Here is a 22,125-nt window from a genome sequence, read left to right as displayed (position 1 = left end):
AAAATATAAAAATACTTTCTGCATGTTTGCCACATAAAATCCCAAAACAAGTCAAGTTTGTTGATACAAAGTAACACAATGTAAAAGAGGTTGACTTACAGGGGTTGGACAATGAAACTGAAACACCTGGTTTTAGACCACAATAATTTATTAGTATGGTGTAGGGCCTCCTTTTGCGGCCAATACAGCGTCAGTTCGTCTTGGGAATGACATATACAAGCCCTGCACAGTGGTCAGAGGGATTTTAAGCCATTCTTCTTGCAGTATAGTGGCCAGGTCACTACGTGATACTGGTGGAGGAAAACATTTCCTGACTCGCTCCTCCAAAACACCCCAAAGTGGCTCAATAATATTTAGATCTGGTGACTGTGCAGGCCATGGGAGATGTTCAACTTCACTTTCATGTTCATCAAACCAATCTTTCACCAGTCTTGCTGTGTATTGGTGCATTGTCATCCTGATACACGGCACCGCCTTCAGGATACAATGTTTGAACCATTGGATGCACATGGTCCTCAAGAATGGTTCGGTAGTCCTTGGCAGTGACGCGCCCATCTAGCACAAGTATTGGGCCAAGGGAATGCCATGATATGGCAGCCCAAACCATCACTGATCCACCCCCATGCTTCACTCTGGGCATGCAACAATCTGGGTGGTACGCTTCTTTGAGGCTTCTCCACACCGTAACTCTCCCGGATGTGGGGAAAACAGTAAAGGTGGACTCATCAGAGAACAATACATGTTTCACATTGTCCACAGCCCAAGATCTGCGCTCCTTGCACCATTGAAACCGATGTTTGGCATTGGCATGAGTGACCAAAGGTTTGGCTATAGCAGCCCGGCCGTGTTTATTGACCCTGTGGAGCTCCTGACGGACAGTTCTGGTGGAAACAGGAGAGTTGAGGTGCACATTTAATTCTGCTGTGATTTGGGCAGCCGTGGTTTTATGTTTTTTGGATACAATCCGGGTTAGCACCCGAACATCCCTTTCAGACAGCTTCCTCTTGCGTCCACAGTTAATCCTGTTGGATGTGGTTCGTCCTTCTTGGTGGTATGCTGACATTACCCTGGATACCGTGGCTCTTGATACATCACAAAGACTTGTTGTCTTGGTCACAGATGCAACAGCAAGACGTGCACCAACAATTTGTCCTCTTTTGAACTCGGGTATGTCATCCATAATGTTGTGTGCATTTCTAAATTTTGAGCAAAACTGTGCTAATTGAACCTTCACACTCTGCTCTTACTGGTGCAATGTGCAATCAATGAAGACTGGCTACCAGGCTGGTCCAATTTAGCCATGAAACCTCCCACACTAAAATGACAGGTGTTTCAGTTTCATTGTCCAACCCCTGTATGTGCACACTTTCAAACAAGGCACTGTATATAAAGCTGTGTAATGTAAACAATTGTGTTTGTCACAGTGCAACAAAGAATTATCAAATCATTGTAGGAGGCTGAAATTTTTAAACAAAGACCAATTTGAAATAAAATCAGTCTTTTTGGAGGGAGGCTGGTGAATGAGCTGCAAAATGTGGCTGCTTCCCTCAGGTCAGAGAAAAACCAAGGAAAGGAGGAAATCTATTCAGAAATAAAAACAAGAAACTGAATAATCAGTAATAATTTTCCTCCCAGACGTCTACACATTAAAACAGACTAGATTGTATGGAACTAAAAGAAGATCCAAATTAATAAGCAAAAATATCAATCTCAAGTTAAAACACACATAGATCAAGAAAGTCCTTTGTAGCTTGAAGAGTGTCATTTTTATCTAGATGAAATGTTATCTTAAGGCTAGGATGGTAACGCATGAATCACACATAGATATCACATTTGCTAGGCTGAAGAAGGAAAACCAGGGAATAAAGGCGGAGAGTGGATCAAACAGAGTGAAACAATTTCCCTAATGCCTCGTAAACTCGTAATATTTTGTGATGCAACCAACAACTTCAAACATTTTGGGGGATTTTCTGTGTCCAACCGCCAGAAGGAAGTGCTTAACTTAAGTGGAAGGAAAAGGATACAGATGCTTTCACTGCAATTACAGCAGAAGGCCTGTTTGGGGTATGTCTATATATTCTGCATCTACAGACTGAAATGTGAGCCCCCTGTTTTTTGCCAAAAGGTTTAAGCTTCATTAAATTGGACTGAAAACAGCTGGAATGGAAATCTCCGCCCAGTCTAAAATGCTTTGCAGCATTGATAAGTCCTGCCCCTTTTAGCCTACCATAGCTGATGAGCTATCTTGTCCCTCCTAAAGAAAAGCATCTCAACAGCTTCATGCTTCCACCACCATTAGGCAGTTTCCAAAGCATTGCAATCTTGATTTTATGTAACGGTATTAGAATAAGTCAGGTTGGACTATTCTTGAATAAATCTTTTTAGGTGTAACAAACATTTGAAAATCATGTATAAATCATGTTTTTCTTCCACTTCACAACTATGCACTAGACTCGTCTGCATTCTACACGTATCTAAATGCTGCTTTTGTAGGTTTGCGTTTTGTGAAGCCCAGACTTATTTTAAGTGGTTTGCACCATTTCTGCACTCTGTTTAGATAACTGTCTTGTTCTTAAAAGGACATACCTCATATAGAATGGTGCTGTTACCATGGAGTAAAGGACCATAGCAGATGTAGGAATGGCCAACCACCCAGCCCAGATCAGACGCAGCCCACCAAACCTGCATCAAATAAATATATGTATGCAATATCATACATCACAGAACAAGAGCTACATTATCACTCTGTAAATTGCATCAAAATGGAGAAAAATGCATTAAAGCTATTGAAGCTTTAAGGCACTGAAAATCTACACAATAAATGTAGCTGACAATACAACATTAAATGCCATTATGTATCCACTGTCATCAAATCATCTCTGAAGTGAAAATTCATCAATTTGCTGATTGCTTACTTCTTCTTTCCCATAAGAATAGCAATAACTCAGAAGAGAACACTTTATCAACTTACATCTCCAGGATTGAGTCCATAAATATTTGACATGGTCCATTTCAGCATAACAGCATAGCCTGCAGTGTCTCTCACAACGCCCTGGGGAATGAGATAAGAAAGACATTAAAACGGTGACAGGTATTTCACAAAGCCAAGAAGCAGGGTTCTATCAGTTAAAACACAGATGCTCAGACATGCAGTGTTGAAGGGGATTGTATATTGTTTTTGAATGAATGCTTCTAAAACACAGCGGTGTCAGGCTCCATTTTAGTCAACGGAACATGTTGCAGCAAACAGGAAAAAAATTGCCAATTTCAGCTCAATTCAGGAAAAGTCCAAGAGAATATTTTTATTCCCATTTAGTGAAAGATAAATTATGCTATTTGCAGGATGTCAGTGATTTATCATTTGAAACACCTCCTGCTGCGGTGCAGAAGTTCTGTCTTATTTACGTCACATTGATGGAGTTTATAATGGCTGTAGATTGTTTCACAGTGTTGAAGATCTGATTAGTCAAACACAGGTTACATAATTAACTATTTAGGATAAACTCAAACAGTAAATCTCCTAACTTTTCTGAATTAACACGGTGTTATGCAATATTCGTTTCCAATAAGTAACCTAAAAGAATAAGTAATGACCAAAAATAGTCATTTATGCCATTATTAAAGATGTAGCTTTAAATGGTTGCTAAACGTGGCCCATGAATATAACCTTCAGATCATAGAATGACAACTGAGGATCTTTTGCTCTTCTTGAACATTCTCGCACAGTTTTGCAGATAAACAGTTTTTCAAATAAAAAGGGAAACGCTTGCTGGTGTAGGCTTTTTTATTTAATGCCTCCCAGCAAAACCTAAATTAAACATTCATGTATGCCCTGCAACACATTACAGTATACTGTTATACAACTACTGTGGTTGCAAATATGAACAAGCTTATCACCACGCAACCATGTGGTAAAATCCTCAGGTACAAAAATCAGATAGTCTGAGGAAAATTGTTGATTTCCATTGCAACTGCTTCAACTTCACACAGTCTGTGAACTTCTACTACAGCTTCCCATTTGTTGTATTGGGGAATTCATTGCTTGGCCTATTTCTATTTTAGGAGCAGTATAACATTATTATACTGAAGTTAAGAAAATATAAAAGGTTGTTTACCAAACTACTGGGTTTTTGCTAATAAAAATGCATTTATGTCTGAAAAGTCTTGGTCCAGGGCAATTCATTGATTTTGTGATCTGTATATGGCAAATGGCAGGATTCCTATTACTGAATCAAATTCCACTATGCTATTTGGTTTTCTTTCAAAGACTTTTGAATTCTACTTGACATTTTTCTGCTTTGCTTTGCAGTGTTTAGTTTTGATATCAAGCTAACGATATTTTTTTTCAAGTCGTTCGACAACAAAAATGTAATCCTACTTGAAACTGATATTGAATCTATAACTGATTGCCAGTACCTTTGGTGTCCCTGTGGTCCCAGATGTATAGAGAACATACAAAGGATGGTTGGAGGGCAGAGGAACACAGTCATGTGGATGAGAAGTGGCCATTTCTTGGTCCCAGTCCAGACTCGACTCTGGATCGAGTGAAACTTTCTCCTGAAACCAAGAAAAAATATCTACAAGTAAAAAACTGGTGTAGTTTTGCTCAGATTTCTGGACTTTCCTGCTAAGCCAAAGGCAAAAAGTTAGGGTCAAACCTTTTCAAAGTGTTTTTGCCAATAAAATACTTTGTGTGCATCCTTCCCCTTTTATAAACAAGATCAGTACACACTTTTACTTAGAGTTTAGCAACATGTGGTGTGAAAGTGATATATACAAAAAATTTATTCAGTTAAAAACTTGCAGAAAAAGCCCAGCCAGATTTGACTTTTTTTTTTATAAATCTTTCTGTGTCTGTGGTGGAAGCAAGACATTTAGATGGGTGAACATTATTTACATAGATATTCTGTATATGGTAAATGCATATAGTAAGTATAGTATATGAGGGAAAATATTTAAAACACACAAAGTGTGCACATGCTTTTCTACTGTTCAAAAAAGACAAACGTTAGGGATTATAATGAATGATGAATTTGTTTACTTGCACATACAAATAATGTGAAAATTCTGCTTACTGCTAGCATATGCTCCATTGATCTTTAAATTTAATCTATAATAACCAGTCAAATATTGCATTGTTATGCAGTGCCTGTATACATATTCAACAAAACAGAATTTGCTTCCAAGCAGGATCTCTGCCAAGCTCCAAATGACATCTTCTAACCGGTGACAGCAGACAGACTAAGCACATGAGCCTATATGTATTGTGTATTTTAGAAACCTGCATGTTCTTACATTCTACCACAATGCCGGATGCAGATTTATGCTGAATTAGATTTCCTTACCATGTTGGACCTGTTGTAGATGAGGACTTTGGAGGGTCTGTGAGAGCACATCTCCAGGGCCTTCTTCACCAGCGGGATGTACTCAACTCTTCTGCCTGGCTCTATGCCAAACGAGGCTGTCACCAACAGCTTGGGCTACAAAAACACCAGTCATGTGAAAATGTTGGGAAAACCAAATTGCAGAGTTGTCAGCAGGCAAAATGGAGTGCAGTTCACTTAGGCTTTCAGGCAGTTGTGTAATCAAGTGCAAGCTTCCAGCACACCTGAGGCCTTCCTACATCATTAAAGGCATTTCCTGTAGCCTTTCAAATTAAAAGGGCTGATGCATCTAGACCTCAATAACAAAATAGCAATATGAGATAGAGAAAAGGCTTGTTTTAAAAGACACTTTGTTTACTGTTTTGTAACTCCTGTGGTGCCTTTAAATTTCTAACTCTTCACATTTCAACTAAATTTGAGTTTTTTTAAAGTTATTTTAATGCAAAATGAAAATACATTTTCTTACTTTTCCACAGTAGCTGTTTCTTGAGTGTTCAAGCAGAACACAGCATAACACTTAGTATTATTATAGTTATTTAAAATTATAATTTTCCCCACCTACAGATTCAGGGAAAACAATTTTGCTGTTCTGTGCAGTTTGCTCAAAAGCCCAAAACACCTTCACCATATCTGTGTAAAAGTACTGATTTTATTCATTCCAGCCTAACAATTGTTCCTGTCAGATGTTCACATTCATCATGTGTATAAATGTCATTATTTTGGGGCATTTAATAATTTATTTTAGCTATTGTTTTTGACGGTGGACTGATAATACAACAAACAACCTGAATATTTCTTAAAAGCATGAACTGGCAGCACAAGTTTGAATTTATTGTGAATTTTCTCTAATCAGCACAGTCAAAATTGCATATACGTATACCCCAACTAATATGTGGTTAAATTCCCTTGGCAAGATGGAGAAAAACAACACAGCTTTTGAGGCCGGCACAAAGCTTTTAGCATTATTTACTGGATATTGACCACTCTTCATGGTAGAATTGGTAAAGTACAATTAAACTAGTTAATTTCCCAGCACAAAAACTAATTTTAAGCGAAGTCCATACATTTTTAGTAGATTGGAGCTTTTAGAAGGCCAGCTTAAAGTTAGCTTAATGTTAGCCTACTTTATTCATTCCAACAACAGTTCTGATGTTTGTTTTGGGATGATACTATGTTGAAACACCTAATTGTGTAAAGTTTCAACCAGCTAATTGTTGATTTAAGGTGATTAGGAATTTTAATGTAGCTCTCTATTTCCACTTTGTTTAATGCACTGTTATCTCCGGCAGTAAAACTGACCCACACCACGATGCTGCCACCACCATGCTTAAAAGCTGGTGTATTGTCTAAAGCCCTCATATTGACTCTGCAAAGCACACATACATAATTCACAGTGACCAAATAGCTTGATATTTGTCTCATCCAACTATAAAGTTTTTCTCCAGAAGACATTTGGCTTCCTGGGATGGACTGGCAACCTGTCCAAGGTGTACTCCGCCTCTCGCCTGTAAACTGCTGGAGATAAGCACCAGCTTCCCCTGCAACCCTGTAGGGTAGAAGTGGGTGTAGAACATGGATAGATGGATGGATGGACATTTGGCTTGTCTGAATGCTGATTTTGCAGCAGGGTTTTTTTCTTGGTCAGCACCCTCCCGCTGATGTTAAAGTGGCTTCAATGTGAAAGGAGACACTGGTGTTCCAGCAGCTTTCAGCTTATAGCAGGCTTAAATGTTTGTGGTTTCTGGTTTGTTCCTGAAAGGTCCGGACAAATTTTCATTCATTTGGAAGCACAATAGGGGGTTTCAAAATGATGATGAACTGTTAAATATCTTTAAAAAAACATCAAAAACGTTTAAAATGGTTTCAGCATGTATATATCAGACCATCATTAAACTGCTACTTTGGCCTTCCCAAAAGCTCTCAACCCTATTAAAATGTATGGCCTAGGCTTAAAAGCCAATTGTGTGTCAGGAAACCAGCTGGAATTGTACCTGAAGCTTCTAAATGAATGCAAAAAATCCCATATTTTCTGCAACGTGGTTAGGGACATTTGACCAAACATCAGTGGAGATCAGAGTGGATCATGGGTGCATTGAAATTATGCATAAACATGTGCAAAGTAAACATGATGTGGCATTCCGTGGTTAATGATTAATCATATTGAGTTACATATAACAAAGGTGGATCAGGTACATTTGTCTTTTAATTATTTACAGAATACACACACACTCAAAACCTAAAAGGAACATTTACCTAAAGTTGGATACATTTCACCCTAGACGTGAAGTAATCAAATACACATTTTAATAGCCTCTGTAGGAACAAAGTATTGGCATAATGAAACAAATATATATGATGCATTATTGATGTTCCAGACCAACCACAAGGTGAACAGCAGAAAATCCTTACTTTGGCATGATCAATGCGGACTGACAGCTCCTTGGAAGCAAAGCCACCAAAGATGAGGCTGTGCGGAGCACCAATCCGTGCACAGGCCAGCATGGTGAACATGGCCTGGGGCACCATGGGCATGTAGATAACAACAAGGTCTCCTTTCTGCACCCCATTCTTCACGAGGACTCCTGCTAACCTGGACACCTGGCTCAGGATACAGAGGAAATGATGCAGAAAATAAACTCTCATTTTACAGAAATTAAATCTGCACACCTTTTACGCGATTTTAGATCATTGCATAAACCAGTCGTGTTAAAAGACAGGAGTTGTTTGTTTGTACTATGAAAAAGTACATTTTATTTAAAGGTTCAAAACATAACGACAGGCACCATGTTTCAGAACCATCACAGCATTCTTTCACCCCCACAAAACCAAACATGGTTTACTTGCAGACCTTAAAATTAGGCTTTATCAATGTGGCTCATCATCTAGGTGGACTGTGTAGTTATTTGTTACCACACACCTGGTCCTGAAGTTCTCTGAAGGTGATGATCTTTTTAGTTCCAGTCACTGGGCTGTCATAAATGATGGCTGGCTGCTCTCCACGGCCATTTTCAACATGATGGTCCACAGCATTGAAGCACATGTTTAACCTCCCCCCAACAAACCTGACAGAAAGGTACACTTTCAAACATCACAGACATTCATGCATTACATACACATCAAAACTAAATAATTGCATTTGTTTGTTCCTTTAAGACATGGGAGTTATTTGTAGGTTTGGCTATTCTCTGAGAATGACTTCAAACTTTAGCATAGGTTAGCATTACTATCTTTGATGTGAAATAGATCGAACCTTAGCTGCACCCCTAATTATTGCTTTTATTTCTTTTAATTGTATATACATGGATGTGTGTACATATGCACTCTTGATAATGCTTAAAAAATTGGCAACAGAGCAATGAACTATTCTGGCAAATATCTCTGTTTGCAGATTACATCTAATCGATGTCTTCAATCAGACAAGTCACCCTGCTGCTTTGAATGCAGTTAAATAACAGCAAGAAGGCAGAAGAATTTATGTTTGTGAGCATCAGTGAGATCCAACTGTCACGGTATTTGTAAATTCTTCCACACCAGATGGAATAATTGACAGTTCCAGCCTTCCTTGTTTATCAGTCTCAGGTAGGTTGTGTTTTTTTTGAAGAATGCTTAGAAGAAATCAATGCATGGATGGGCCAAAATTTTCTCCAGCTGAATCAAAACAAAACTCAAGTAATAATCTTTGGACCAAAGGAAGAGCGTTTAAAAGTTAGCACACAGCTTCAGTTAATACAGCTAGAAACCGCTAGCTCAAATCTACTCTGCATACCCAGAACCAGAACCAAACATGAAGAAGCAGCTTTTAGTTCTTATGCTCCACTAATCTGGAATAAACTGTAAAAGCACCGAAACCCTAAATTGCTTTAAATCAAGATTAAAAACTTATTTGTTTAGAGTGACCTTTGAATGTGTTACCTAAACATTAGTTAAGTTTTCAGTCCAATTTTCCTTTCATTTTCTTATCCATCTTTTTTTTGTAATTACTTCTGTTTGATTTTCTGTATCATTGTAATGTTTTTCCTCATGTACAGCGCCTTGAGTGCCTTGTTGCTGAAAAGCGCTATATAAATAAACTTGACTTGACTTGCTATCTTCTCTTATGACTTAGATTGCCCAAGACATCATCGACCTATTATGACTATAACTCAAAAAGAATGTTGGGGATTTTTTAAGTGATGTTTGCTTCTTTTATTTTTGTATTTGCATCAAACTTTTTTCCTTACTATATAATATAGCTGAAAATGAGTGCTCTGAAAAAGCAGAATGCCAGTTACCCAGCTAACATTTACATATAGGTTACACATGGGTAGTAACATAAAAACAGGTCCCATTAGGATTGTCCATGGGTTGGATTATGCCATCATATTAATTGCCTATGTAGGTCTGATGTAGGACAACTCTGGGTAAAGAAGTTTGCATATGGATCCTAGATGTCTTGCTCAATTTAAACTGATTTTCTTTATATCAGTTTGTAACGCAGCTAAGACTTACTACAAAGGCCCAACTGGTCTTGCCAAAATGGGCTGTAATTACTCAACTTTAGTGGATTACAGAAGCCCAGTCCTATTACGACCCACCCATCTCAGCAGAATTCTTACAGGCCCACATATCATGTTAGATGGGTAACTGCTCCACTATAAGCCAGTTTTTTTAGCTGTCTTTCAAACTGTTTTAAAATTGACCTAATTATAATTTTTCTCTCATGAATGAAAGCAAACCATTGCTATTTAAAAGGAATTTGTTTGAAATAAAAAAAAAATTAATATGCTAGTCTAAAGTGATCCTATTACAGTGAGAGATTGCCAGCGGGAAAAAACTGTCCAATAATCAAAAATACACTAGACCTATAAGCCAACAGGAAACCCAATTGCTTTATATATCTTTAACTGTTGTTTCTTTTTTTTTTTCTTTTTACTATTTATTTCAATCAAGTAACAGATTAAACAATATTGTTCCAAATAAACTCTTGGGAACAAATCCTTTGTCATGAGGAGAATCTACTTGGACATGTTGACTTAAGTCTTCATTTGATTGCAAATTTTTATAATCTACTTTTCTTGTCACCCATCAACTTCATCCTCGGTATGTTACGAATGCTGTTACCATTATTATTGATAACATGTCAAATAAATGAAAATAAATGTTACATTTTAACTGTTTTCATTAGGTAATTGTGCCATCAGTACTTCTATGACATATACAACTAATTTTTATTTCATATTCACAGGTCATTTGTTTACTACGGAGCCCGCGAGGGGACATGGGTGATTTTTTTTTTCTTTTCTTTTGCGTCCCCAAGCAATACTTTTGCGTTCGCTCGCAAAAGTTGTTAATCACCTTGAGAAAGCTGTGCATTTTGGAACAGCAGCACAGATGACAAACTTCTCACAAAACAAACATCCCTGATATGGCATTGATATGGTTTATCTGTCATATGCAGGTTCACATGCAGTCAACAATGTGATTAAATGCTTAAGATAAGAAGAACCGTTCAACTCACTATAAAAACAAAAGCAAAAAAAGTACACATCATGCAGCAGCAATAAGCAAATAAAGTGTCACAGATGTGGTTTCGTGCAGTATTATTGTCCAGAGTTCAGTAGTTTGACAACTTGTGGATAATAACTGTCTTTATGTCTGATTGAAGATCCTTGTATTTAAGTCCGATTTCAAAATAAAACTCAATAAATCTCAAAAACGGGTCTCCCACAAAGTATTGCGAGTTAACGCAAAGACTATTGCGTGAGAACGCAAAAAGTACAGCGTGGGAACGCAAAAGTTTTGCGAGCGAACGCTCCCCCATGTTCCCTCGCGGGCTCCGTAGTAAAGTTTACAAAAAGGATACCTGGAGATGTGATTAACGTTTTTAAATTGGGGCTGCATCTTGCATCAACATTTTGTCGTTTAATTAAGGATTTCTGTACTTTCTTTTTATTTCTGAATAACACACATTTTTCTAAAGACGTATTATTTAAATTGTGGCATCCAAAGTTTTTGGTGAAAAAAGTTGTGTTTCGGTTTATGTTTATGTCGGAAAACTTATCTTATTTGGGGAGATTAGATGTGGTTGTTTATTTTATTTATTTATGTCATTTTGACATGTATATATATATATATATATATATATATATATATATATATATATATATAATTATGTCGCACACATTATCACACGCTGTTGCAAACACTCACCAATAACCTACCAGTTTGGAAACACCGGGTCCTCAACTTTCAGAGTTTTGCTCCACGGCTCAAACCAGCTTATGTTCTGGCCCATGTCACCCCAAAATGTTTCCGGGTCGTCCCTCGCCGAAGCGAAGGCTTGGCTATATGCGCAGTCGGATGCATAGTTTCTGCAGCGCTGAAATCCGAAAAACGCATTTTCTCTTGCAGCTGCATGCGATCCAGTCGCGCAAACGCCTCCTTCTAGTTGCTGTTGTTTTGTTTCACAGAAAGACCACAGTTTCCTCTCGAGTATCCTCTTGCTGTGAACAGGAGCACAGGGCTTCAGGCGCACCAAGTACTTTATTTGGGAATGCATTATGTCTGTAGTTACCTCAAACAGTTACTTTAACACGATGTCCTCCTTGAAGGTAATAAACCCAGCAGTGCGATTCGAGACTGAACGAGTTCACCTGGGGGCCCTACAGGAAGAGAATCCTGCTACAATGCCCTTAAGGAATGCGAACTATGAACTGGATATAGTTGACGCAGGAGGAGCTTTGAGCCGCAACAGGGGAAGAAAGATATTACTTAAGCCAAAGCTGGACGTGAACTGCCAGTAGCCTTCAATTTTCATTGCATACCAGTTTCCCAGCTTTTTACTCAGCGGTGTTTACCAAAAAAAATCAGCAAAACATTTTCTCAAAAACCTCAATATATTTTCATGAGATTTTATGTGATATATTAAGCTGAAAATTACATAATAATAGTTCACACAGCCGTTTTTAAAATTAGGGTTTATGATATGAAAATTAGTTAAATTTGGTTGATGTGACATGTATCCTGAACAATTGTTAAAATATCCTGGTTACACTAGTTTACACCCATAAAGCAATGCTTTAATACTTTTCATTTTCAGCATTTGGTGTTATCATGATCCCATATTCTGACAATATTTTCCCCACTCTACCTTGCAAATGTTTTGCCAGATTGTGGGAACATATCTTCTAAATGGTCCATTTTTAGAACTTTAGTTTTCTTCTACTGAACCCATTCTTTTGTTGAATTTGATGTATGCTAGGACTCACTCTGTTGCTGACAAGTGAGATCCCTCTTGAACTTTAGCTCTCCTACAGAAATGTGAAGGTTTTTGGTCAAAAACTACAATTTGTTGAAGAAAATCGAGCTCAGTTAAAAATGCTACTACTTAATATTTCAAGTCTGCCTATGGTGTTTTTTCGGTGCCATTTGGAATTGTGCCCATAATTAAACGTTTGTTTCATTAGACATAACACATTCTCGCAAAGGTTTTCAGAATATTTAAAGCCAGCTTGAATGTTTTCTGCAGAAGAAAAGACTTCTCAATCTTAATTCTTATCCAAACATATAAAGTGTGGAGGATTTTTGTCACATGTAGAAGACAACAACCAGAACTGGCCAGAAATTCTTACAACCTCTTCTGTTGTGCTGTCAGTCTTTTGTTGGCTCTCTTAAATGTTTTCACCTCATCCTTTCATCAATTTTGGAGAAACATTACGTTTTAGAAACATTGAGTTTTAGTAATGACACTGTCCTACTGACTGTGTTCATTTTGCCATGATATAAAGGAGGAAATAGTTTTGAAATGATCATGGTCACTGTGTTGAGCCCCCCTACATCAATAACTTGTAGAACCACTGCAGGTACAGCTGCAAGACATTGGGGTATGTCTGTTTTAGCTTCGCACATTTAGAGTGTAAAATATTTCCAGTTCTTCATTTTGAAACATCTCATGGTCAGTCAGGATTGCATTGCGTTTAGCTACATCCATCCTTCCTTCAACTCTGATCAGTTTCTTTGTCCCTGCTGAATAATAATATCCTTACAACATGATGGTTCCACCACCATGTTTCACCATGGGATGGTCTGAGGTCTTTGCAAAACAGTATTTATACTGAGATTAAGTTATACAAAGTATTTTTCCAGATAGTTGCTAGCACTGTAATGTGTTTAAAGGTTTCAGATTAAAAGGGGATGAATATATGATAAGTATAAACACAACTTTACAATATTTATTGGTAAAAAGAATTAAAAAACATGTATACTCAATCACTTGTGCAACTCTAATGTCTATAATAATAGCTCACAGGCAGCAGCAGCAGTCTCTTGTATTGCACATTTCTACTATTGCAAACAGCATTCAAGCTGCTGGTAAATACCCATAATCCAGCTGATCCTCCCTGGACATGACCTCTGCACAGAATCCCAGTGGGCTTGAATAACTCAACCATCTGATATTTCACATCATCTGTTTCTATTTAAAAATTTGAAAAAAAATCTTTCCATCAGACCCTCCTGGAAGCATGGTGGCTGCTAAATAAAACCTAAAATTGTAAGTTTCCCCTTTTAAAGACGGTGGAATCCTAAAACTACAAATAGTTGAACCTGCTGTTGAATGTTCATAAAAAATAAATGCTTGTATAAAATACTCTAACTGTATTTGCTGTTGCACCAAGTGATGTATTTCTGCTTTCTCAACTTTTGAGAAAGCATAAATACATTAAAGCGGTTGAATTGCAACTACTGGTTCCTAACAACTTCTTTTATTGCTACAGGTTGATGGAAATATAAACTGTGAAAATAATATGTAACTTCAAAATAATTTTTTTCTTCTGTAATTTCTATCAAATTTACATCCTTATCCTGGGAAATATTTGTGTATCTCCTATCTTATTTTTGATTTAGAAAATCGATTTCCTTCAAATGTGAACAGGTGATGTAATATCACATTTTCTGACATCATTATTCCTTTAAACAGAGCACTAATTTCTTGTGATAACAGTAATTCACTCTTACAGCAAACATGCATAAAGCACTAATTACAGTAACAGCAGCTTTGCCAGGATCATCAGAATCAAACTGAGGTCCCAATGGTGTATTCTAGCTGCCCTTTTTGCCCTCTTTTCTGATTTTATCACATAAATGTGAATATTACTAGCTCTCTTTCAGAAGCTGATGGAGGTGGATTCTGAAATTTTTCTGCAAGCAAAAGATCTCTGCTCAGTGTCTCTTTCCTGCTGAATGTCAGAATATAGATTTATAATCAAATTAGTTTGGGGATAAGGATTGCCTTTTTAAATTGGAATGGATTTCAGATGCAACAATTCTCAGTTGTCATCTTTTTAGGGGAGGACAACATGACAACACCTTGCTACGGATTTATTTTTAGTTAAAAGCCTCAAAACAGAATCAATAGATACAATGCCTTGAAAAAGTATTCACGTTATGTTCTAAAACAACATCCAAACCTTTCGACATCTCACAGAGCTCTGTTTAATCCATCATCTGAACATGGAAAGAGGATGGCACAACTGCAAACCTAGCAAGGCATAACTGTCCACCTAGACTGACAGGATAGGCAAGGAGAGTAATAACCAGAGAAGCAGACAAGAGGTCCATGGTAAGTGGGGTAGATGCAGAAATCCTCAGCTCAGCTGGCATGTTCTGCTGAAGGAACAATTCTTAATTTGGCATTCCCCCAGTCTGGCTTTTATTCAATTCAATTTAATTCAGAATAGAGAGGGAGCTACAAGAACAAAGCTTTTGTTCAAATGATAACAGAAGATGTTTGCAGTTTTTTCTGCAAGCCTTGTTGGGGACACCTTTCACGGTGTGTGGAAGAAGGTCCTCTGATCAGGTAAAACTTAAATTAAACTGTTTTGTCTACATGTGAAATGCTATGTGTGGAGGAAAATTAACAATGCATGTCACCATGTCCATGGCAGCATCATGCTGTAGGGATGCATTTTTATGCAGACAAGGAGTTTCAACCTCCACACATAAAATCTCTATAAAATATAATCAATGTTACTGTAAAGTGACAAAATACAGAATAGATCAAATGCAATGAGTACTTTTGAAAGTCACTATTTTTTTTTTACCATTTCCCCCTTCAAAATACCAACTGACATCTGTTATAGTTATCATCAGTAAAACAAATGCAGTTATTCTTCTTACTTGAATTTCATCTGGGATGAATTTCCAAAATGTCAAGACAACATTCAGAATTTTGAGGAAACTGATGGGAATTCAGCAGATCAAACTCTAACATGTACTAATGCTACAAGCTTTCATCCGTAACGAAAATTATGATTTGGTCTGTCTATCTGGCCTCTTGTGTGTCCTTTAAGATGAGGGGATGCCTTTGAGAAATCAGTTCTCTTGCACTGGGAGGGCATTAAGCAGTGCAATATAATCCCACCTCTTAAAAAAAGGAGAACTGTATTACAGCCCACATGGATGTGAGCCTGTAATCTCACTGTGACCTCCTTATGCATGCTCTCTGAGCCCTCACCCTCTATCCAGCCATCCACTAACTACTTCACCTCAGGAAACAGCTGGGTGGGACAGCTAGAATTCACCATCACACACAGCATGACTGTATAAATACTAGTGTGCAGGTTTAGAAAAAGCATAAGCTAAAACAGACTGGCCATGGAATATTCCTTTAAAAATAGAATCATTATGAGCTCACAGACCTTTGGTTTCTGTCATGCAATATTAGATAAATGACATTTACATAGTGCAAGTATGGCTCTATATTTACTTCAAACAGGTGTGTGCATTCTGGCTCTTGCCCATTCCTGTTCAGCTGAAATTTGTGAAGGTAAAGTCATAATTTGTGGCCCATGTGACACTTTTTTGTCTTCTTGCTAACCGTGAACTTCCTAATTTTTTGTTTATTCTGTTTTCGTTTTTAAGCATGACTTATGTACAGAAACCGAGGAGAGTCAGGGGTTTGACTCCATGGTGGCACGTAAACATCAAGATTAATCCTTAAGCCCTTCAACTATGGTTCGCTGCCATCATTTAGTCCCTATCAGCCTATACACAGCACATAGCCCAGAAAGGATATAAGACGAAGCATGCCTTAGCGCTTTACACAATATATCTTAATAGCAACCGTGCTTCTAGCCAACTGATCATAGAGGTGCAGTACATCAATGGATTACTTGGATTGCAATTATTCAAGTGCGCTAAAGCAAAATTATGCATGCACACATAAATATATCCAACATGCAAACCTAAAATGGTAAGAACTTCTCTCATTTGGAAGAAAAAAACATGCTGGATATCTATACAGATATGCGATGGGTAATGTGTTAGAAACAAAAAGATGCCAAATCATTGAAAAGGAAAATTATTAACCCACAGAGGGCTGAAAAACTGCTGTGGCAGGCTAGTCCGTTTTGCTGAAAGGTCATTTGGTAGGGCTCTTGCAGTACTCATCCTGATTCTCCTGTTATAAAAGAGCAGATACCGGTCCTGCTCATGGGTTAAGGAACTCTGACGGCACCTGTCCAGCTTTTCTAGAGTAACTGCCTGTCCCCAGGAATCTCCTTCATGTTCTTGAAGCTGTGCCTGGAGACACAGCAAACCTTTGGGCAATGGCACATATTGATGTGTCATCCTGGTTGATTTGAACTGTTTGTTTAACCTCTGTAGGATCCTGGCATCGCCTCATGCTACCTGTAGTGACATTGACCCTGGTCAAATAAAAAACTACTGAAAAGCAGTCATAAAATGAGGAGGGAAAAAAAGTCTGTGGCCTCACCTGCAAAACCACCCCTGTTTTTTGGATGGTCTTTTTTGTTTTAATTTAGCTTTAATGGAACCTTTGGCTACACGTACATTGTTGTCAGGTATTCTAGTTAGCTATGTGGCTTAGAAAAGTATTATTTGTTAGAAAAAGCAAATGTTTTAGTGCCCCTTTTTTATGAAGAAGGCAGTTTAACAGAAGAATCTAGAAGTGAACAACGAGACAACAGGAGCTTATATACTAAGGTATGTGAGGACAAAAAAAAACAGGAGAGCTAATCAGATTAGATGTGGAGCAGCCATTCAGGAAGGCAGTGTAGCTGAAGGAGGGAGATTAATTAACACAGATGAACTGAGCAGCGATACAAAGAAACTACAAATCAGGAACAGTTGCCCTGGGGCAGACATAGTGAGACTGCCATACAATTGGTGCCACCGGGCCCTCTGACCACCATCAGCAGGCAAGGCGGGTGAAGTGTCTTGTGCCCAAGGACACAACGACTGCAGGCGGACAGGGCAGGGGTTTGAACCGGCAACCCACCAATTACTGGAGGAATTTTGTAATACGGCTAAATTCACACACCTGGCTGTAAGATTAAACTTGATGGCTCTTTCTGTAACAGCTTGGAATAAAAAAATCTATTGAGCATACTGTGCCCTGCAACAGTATTCATACTCATACAGTGCGACGGTGACGACAGCGGTAGGGGTTCGTCCTGTAACTGGTGGGTTGCTGGTTCGAACCCCCCGTGCTCTCTGTCTCAGTTGTTGTGTCTTTGGGCAAGACACTTCACCTATCTTGAGGGCTCGGTGGCGCTGATTGTATGGCAGCCTCACTTCTGTCAGTCTGTGGGTCAGTGTGAGTAAAATGTAGCTCATGTCAGGATCTGAGTTGTGTTTGTGTTTTGTTGCTTGCTACATGTGTTCAGTGTTTCAGATGGTGCTGGAGCTCTCAGGTGTGCTGGGTGACAGGTGCGACTTACTCTACTGATTACTCTGGGGAGTACTTAAGCAGGAGGCTGCCAGCATTTCGATGCCTTCGAGTGTTTTGCCCTCAGTGGTACAAGCTCAAGCCAAACACTAAGTTTATGCTTTGTTCTTCGACCTCGGGTAACTTTGTCTATGCTCCTTTACAGATTGAGAAAACCTAAGCTTTGGATCTATGTCATTGAGTATTGACTACGTGTCCGGAAGTTTTTCTGGATAATCATGACTATCTTCATTCTGAGGATTTTCAAATCCTGTCTCCTGTCTACGTTTGGATTCACATCAAGCTGGCAGTTTCCTGCTACCTTCGTCTCCTGACGGTTCGTTACGTCCCTGCATTGATTATAGGGGCCTAAATCAAATCACCGTTAAGAATAAGTATCCACTTCCCCTCATCACTTCCGCTTTTGAACCCGTTTATGGTGCCACTGTATTCTCTAAGTTACATCTTCGCAATTCTTTCCTGTGGTCAGGATCCGCCAGGGGGATGAGTGGAAGACGGCCTTCAAGATGCCACTAGGCCATTTTGAATACTTGGTCATGCCTTTTGGACTATGTAATGCTCCTGCTGTGTTCCAGGCTTTAGTTAACGATGTCCTCAGAGACTTTTTGAACATTTTTGTTTTCGTGTACTTGGACGATATTTTGATCTATTCAAGGAATATTCAGGAACATCGCAGGCACGTTCGCCAAGTACTGCAGCGCCTTCTGGAGAACCGCTTGTTCGTTAAAGCTAAGAAGTGTGAGTTTCATCAGTCTTCCATCACATTTCTGGGCTACATCCTTGAGGGTGGACAAGTATGTTCTGAAGCAGATAAAACTGGTACATGCATGCTCAGTATGAGGGATTGCTGCAAAGTCAACGCCAGTGACTGTCCACTGCCTCTACATGCTCATCCGGGAGGAGGGAATGCTGCAAGTCACTGACTGGATGCAATCTGCTGGGTTTCCTTAGATAGAAAAACTTTTTATCCAATTGAATAAATTACTGAATCTGACTGCAGTTTTCAATGATTAGGATTAATTGGAATGTATGTACCTGACTGTTGTGAAGTGCCTTGAGACGACATGTGTTGTGAATTGGCGCTATATAAATAAACTGAATTGAATTGAAAATAAAGGCAGTACTGGAGTGGCCGGCGCCTGACTCACGCAAATCTTTACAGCGTTTACTAGGATTTGCTAACTTTTATAGACGTTTCATGAAAGACTATAGTCTTGTTGCTGCACCTCTGACTGCTTTAACTTCTTCTAAGATCTCCTTTTCCTGGTTATCCGAAGCCGAAGCAGCCTTTGGAGCTCTCAAGGAGAAGTTCTCCCATGCCCCCATCTTGGTCCATCCGGATTCCTCAAGATGGTTAATCTTGGAGGTCGACACCTCTGACATTGGAGTCGGAGCAGTGTTATCACAGAACTCAGAAGATGGGAGACTTCACCTTTGTGCCTTTTTTTCTCGCAGGTTCAGTAATACTGAAAAGAACTATGACGTGGGTGACAGAGAGCTGCTGGGGATCAAGCTGGCCCTTGAGGAGTGGCGCCACTGGCTTGAGGGGGCTGAGCATCCCATCCAAGTCTGGACTGATCACAAGAACTTGGCCTACCTCCAGTCAGCTAAAAGACTTAACCCACGTCAGTCTCGTTGGTCCTTATTTTTCTCTCGTTTTGACTTATGCATTTCTTTCAGACCCGGACCCAAAAATACTAAGCCGGATGCCCTCTCCAGTTTGCCACAGACGATTCGGTGAAGGAACCAGCGCCCATCCTATGGCCCAGTTGGACGGTTGGCGCACTCAGATGGGAGATAGAGGATACCGTACTTAAGGCTCAGCAACAGGAACCTGACCCTGGCAATGGACCGCCTAACCGCATCTATGTCCCATTTAAAGTACGTTCCCAAGTAATCAATTGGTTGCACACAGCAAAGTTTTCTGCCCATCCTGGTGTTAGTAGAACTATTGCACTAGTTCAAAGAAGGTTTTGGTGGCCTTCACTGCATATAGAAGTGAAGGAGTTTGTTCAGGCGTGTGCAATTTGTGCCAGAAATAAGTCCTATAACCAGTCTCCTGCAGGTCTTCTCCAACCTCTCAGCATCCCAAGTCGACCCTGGTCTCATAGCATTGGATTTTCGTTACTGGACTTCCCCTTTCTTCAGGTATGACACTATTGTGGATTGCTTCTCTATAGCATGTCATCTCATCCCACTCAGGAAACTTCCTTCAGCCCTACAAACAGCCAAACGTCTCACAAAGCATGTTTTTCGTCTCCATCTCTTTCGAATTCCGCAGGACATCCTATCAGACCGAGGTCCACAGTTCATCTCGCAGGTTTGGAAACAGTTTTGTTTAGCTCTCGGAGCTAAGGTTTCATTGACCTCAGGTTATCACCCTCAGTCTAATGGTCAGACCAAAAGATTAATTCAGCAGCTGGAATCTACCTTACGATGTTTCACATCCACTAACCCCTCTGATTGGTGCTCATACCTACCTGGGGTTGAATATGCATTGAATTCACACATTTCTTCTGCCACTGGACGTTCACCTTTTGAGGCCTCACTTGGTTATCAGCCACCCCTGTTTGCTGCCGACGAAAGAGATATCACTGTTTTATCTGTCCACCAACATGTCCGCCGCTGCAAGACCATTTGGAACTCTACTGTCCAGAGCCTGCACCGCACTGCTGATCAGAACAAGCGTTTCGCTGATCGTAAACGCAGACCTGCACCTGAATACTAGCCTGGACAGAAGGTTTGGTTGTCTGCACGAGATATACCCCTTAAGTCCATGTCACGGAAGCTTTCGCCTAGTTTCATCGGTCCCTATGAGATTGAGACTATAATTAGTCCGTCTGCTGTTCGTCTTTGCCTACCTGCATATCTTTGTATCCATCCTACATTTCATGTATCCCAGATCAACCCAGTGGTCTCCAGTGACAGTGATTATCAAGACTATCTTTGTTCTGAGGATTTTCATATCCTGTCTCTTGTCTACGTTTGGATTCACATCAAGCTGGCAGTTTCCTGCTACCCTCTCACCTGGATCAAACCGTAAGCGTAACCTGTCCACCCTCCAAGAAAAGCATCGGCACACCGGACTCATTCCTGTTTTTGCTCCGAGCTCACGCTGAACTGTACCTAAAGAACCTTCTACAGTCTCACCTTCGTCTAACCTGGATCCTGAATCTCTCTTTCCCTGGCAACCTGACCACACCTACTTAGTAAGCAAAACTCTCTATTACATTAGTTCACTGTTCTTAATTTCGTTAACATTTCTGTTCCCTGTTTTCACTCGTTCTCTTCCCCTCTTTCCATACAGTTGGAGTTTCAACCGTTATGTCCCTGATTATCAGCCTTCAATAAAAACAATCTTTTATTTATTCTGTTCTCCGGAGTGTTCTCTGTATGTGGGTCAGATCTATTGCAAACAAAATGACAGCTCACCACTGTCAGTGTGTGAATGTATGTATGAATGGGTGCATGACTGATTGTAGCGTAAAGTGCATTTGGGTTTCTGGGAACTTGATAAAGTGCTGTACAAGTGCAAGCCATTTACCATACATTTCTTTTTCAAATTTTGCCACAAACACATACTACAATATAATTAATTTGGTATAGAACAATACCACAAAAGCATATGACTGGGAAGTGAAAGCAAAACGTTCTGTAGTTTGCAATATTTTTTTACATATGTAAAAAAATGAAACTGTGGTGTGCATTTGTTCAGTCAACTTCCTTAACTCAGTCGTTTGACCTACATGCACATCTTTCTGAACACACCATCCCCATGCAACCCATGGTGCTTTTTGTATTCACAGCTAGAGGGATGCCGGTCAGACTTGATAAAAAGATGTAGAGTCCCTAATATATGCCAGTCAAGGAAAAAACAATCTGTTTAGAGACTGCAAAAGAGTGGGGGTTCACCACCCATCAGAACAGCAACCTTTAAAATACAACCAGGGGTATGGTAAAGGTCAAAGCATACTATTGTGTTAGAATGGCACAGACTGGACATGTTTCCAGACA

General features: G+C 39.4%; 1 protein-coding gene across 2 annotated transcripts in view; it reads right to left on the bottom strand.

The window, feature by feature from the left end:
• acss3 (acyl-CoA synthetase short chain family member 3) overlaps positions 1-12,075 on the bottom strand; it is a 48,172-nt gene extending 36,097 nt beyond the window's left edge. The window contains exons 1-8 of one of the 2 annotated variants that reach the window (XM_047390074.1): positions 11,938-12,015; positions 11,585-11,866; positions 8,302-8,446; positions 7,794-7,982; positions 5,346-5,480; positions 4,417-4,557; positions 2,972-3,052; positions 2,587-2,682 (exon numbers count right to left, since the gene is read on the bottom strand). In XM_047390074.1, the coding sequence (XP_047246030.1) occupies positions 2,587-2,682; positions 2,972-3,052; positions 4,417-4,557; positions 5,346-5,480; positions 7,794-7,982; positions 8,302-8,446; positions 11,585-11,658 (861 nt within the window). In that variant the 5' untranslated portion in view covers positions 11,659-11,866; positions 11,938-12,015. Of the gene's footprint in view, positions 1-2,586; positions 2,683-2,971; positions 3,053-4,416; positions 4,558-5,345; positions 5,481-7,793; positions 7,983-8,301; positions 8,447-11,584 lie in introns of both variants that reach the window. The other variant, XM_047390073.1, reaches the window with a different exon arrangement.
• Positions 12,076-22,125: the final 10,050 nt, after the last annotated feature.

Source organism: Girardinichthys multiradiatus, chromosome 17 (assembly GCF_021462225.1).
Source record: "Girardinichthys multiradiatus isolate DD_20200921_A chromosome 17, DD_fGirMul_XY1, whole genome shotgun sequence".
In the NCBI taxonomy this organism is placed as follows: Eukaryota; Metazoa; Chordata; class Actinopteri; order Cyprinodontiformes; family Goodeidae; genus Girardinichthys; species Girardinichthys multiradiatus.
This window is presented reverse-complemented; position numbering and strand designations above follow the sequence as displayed.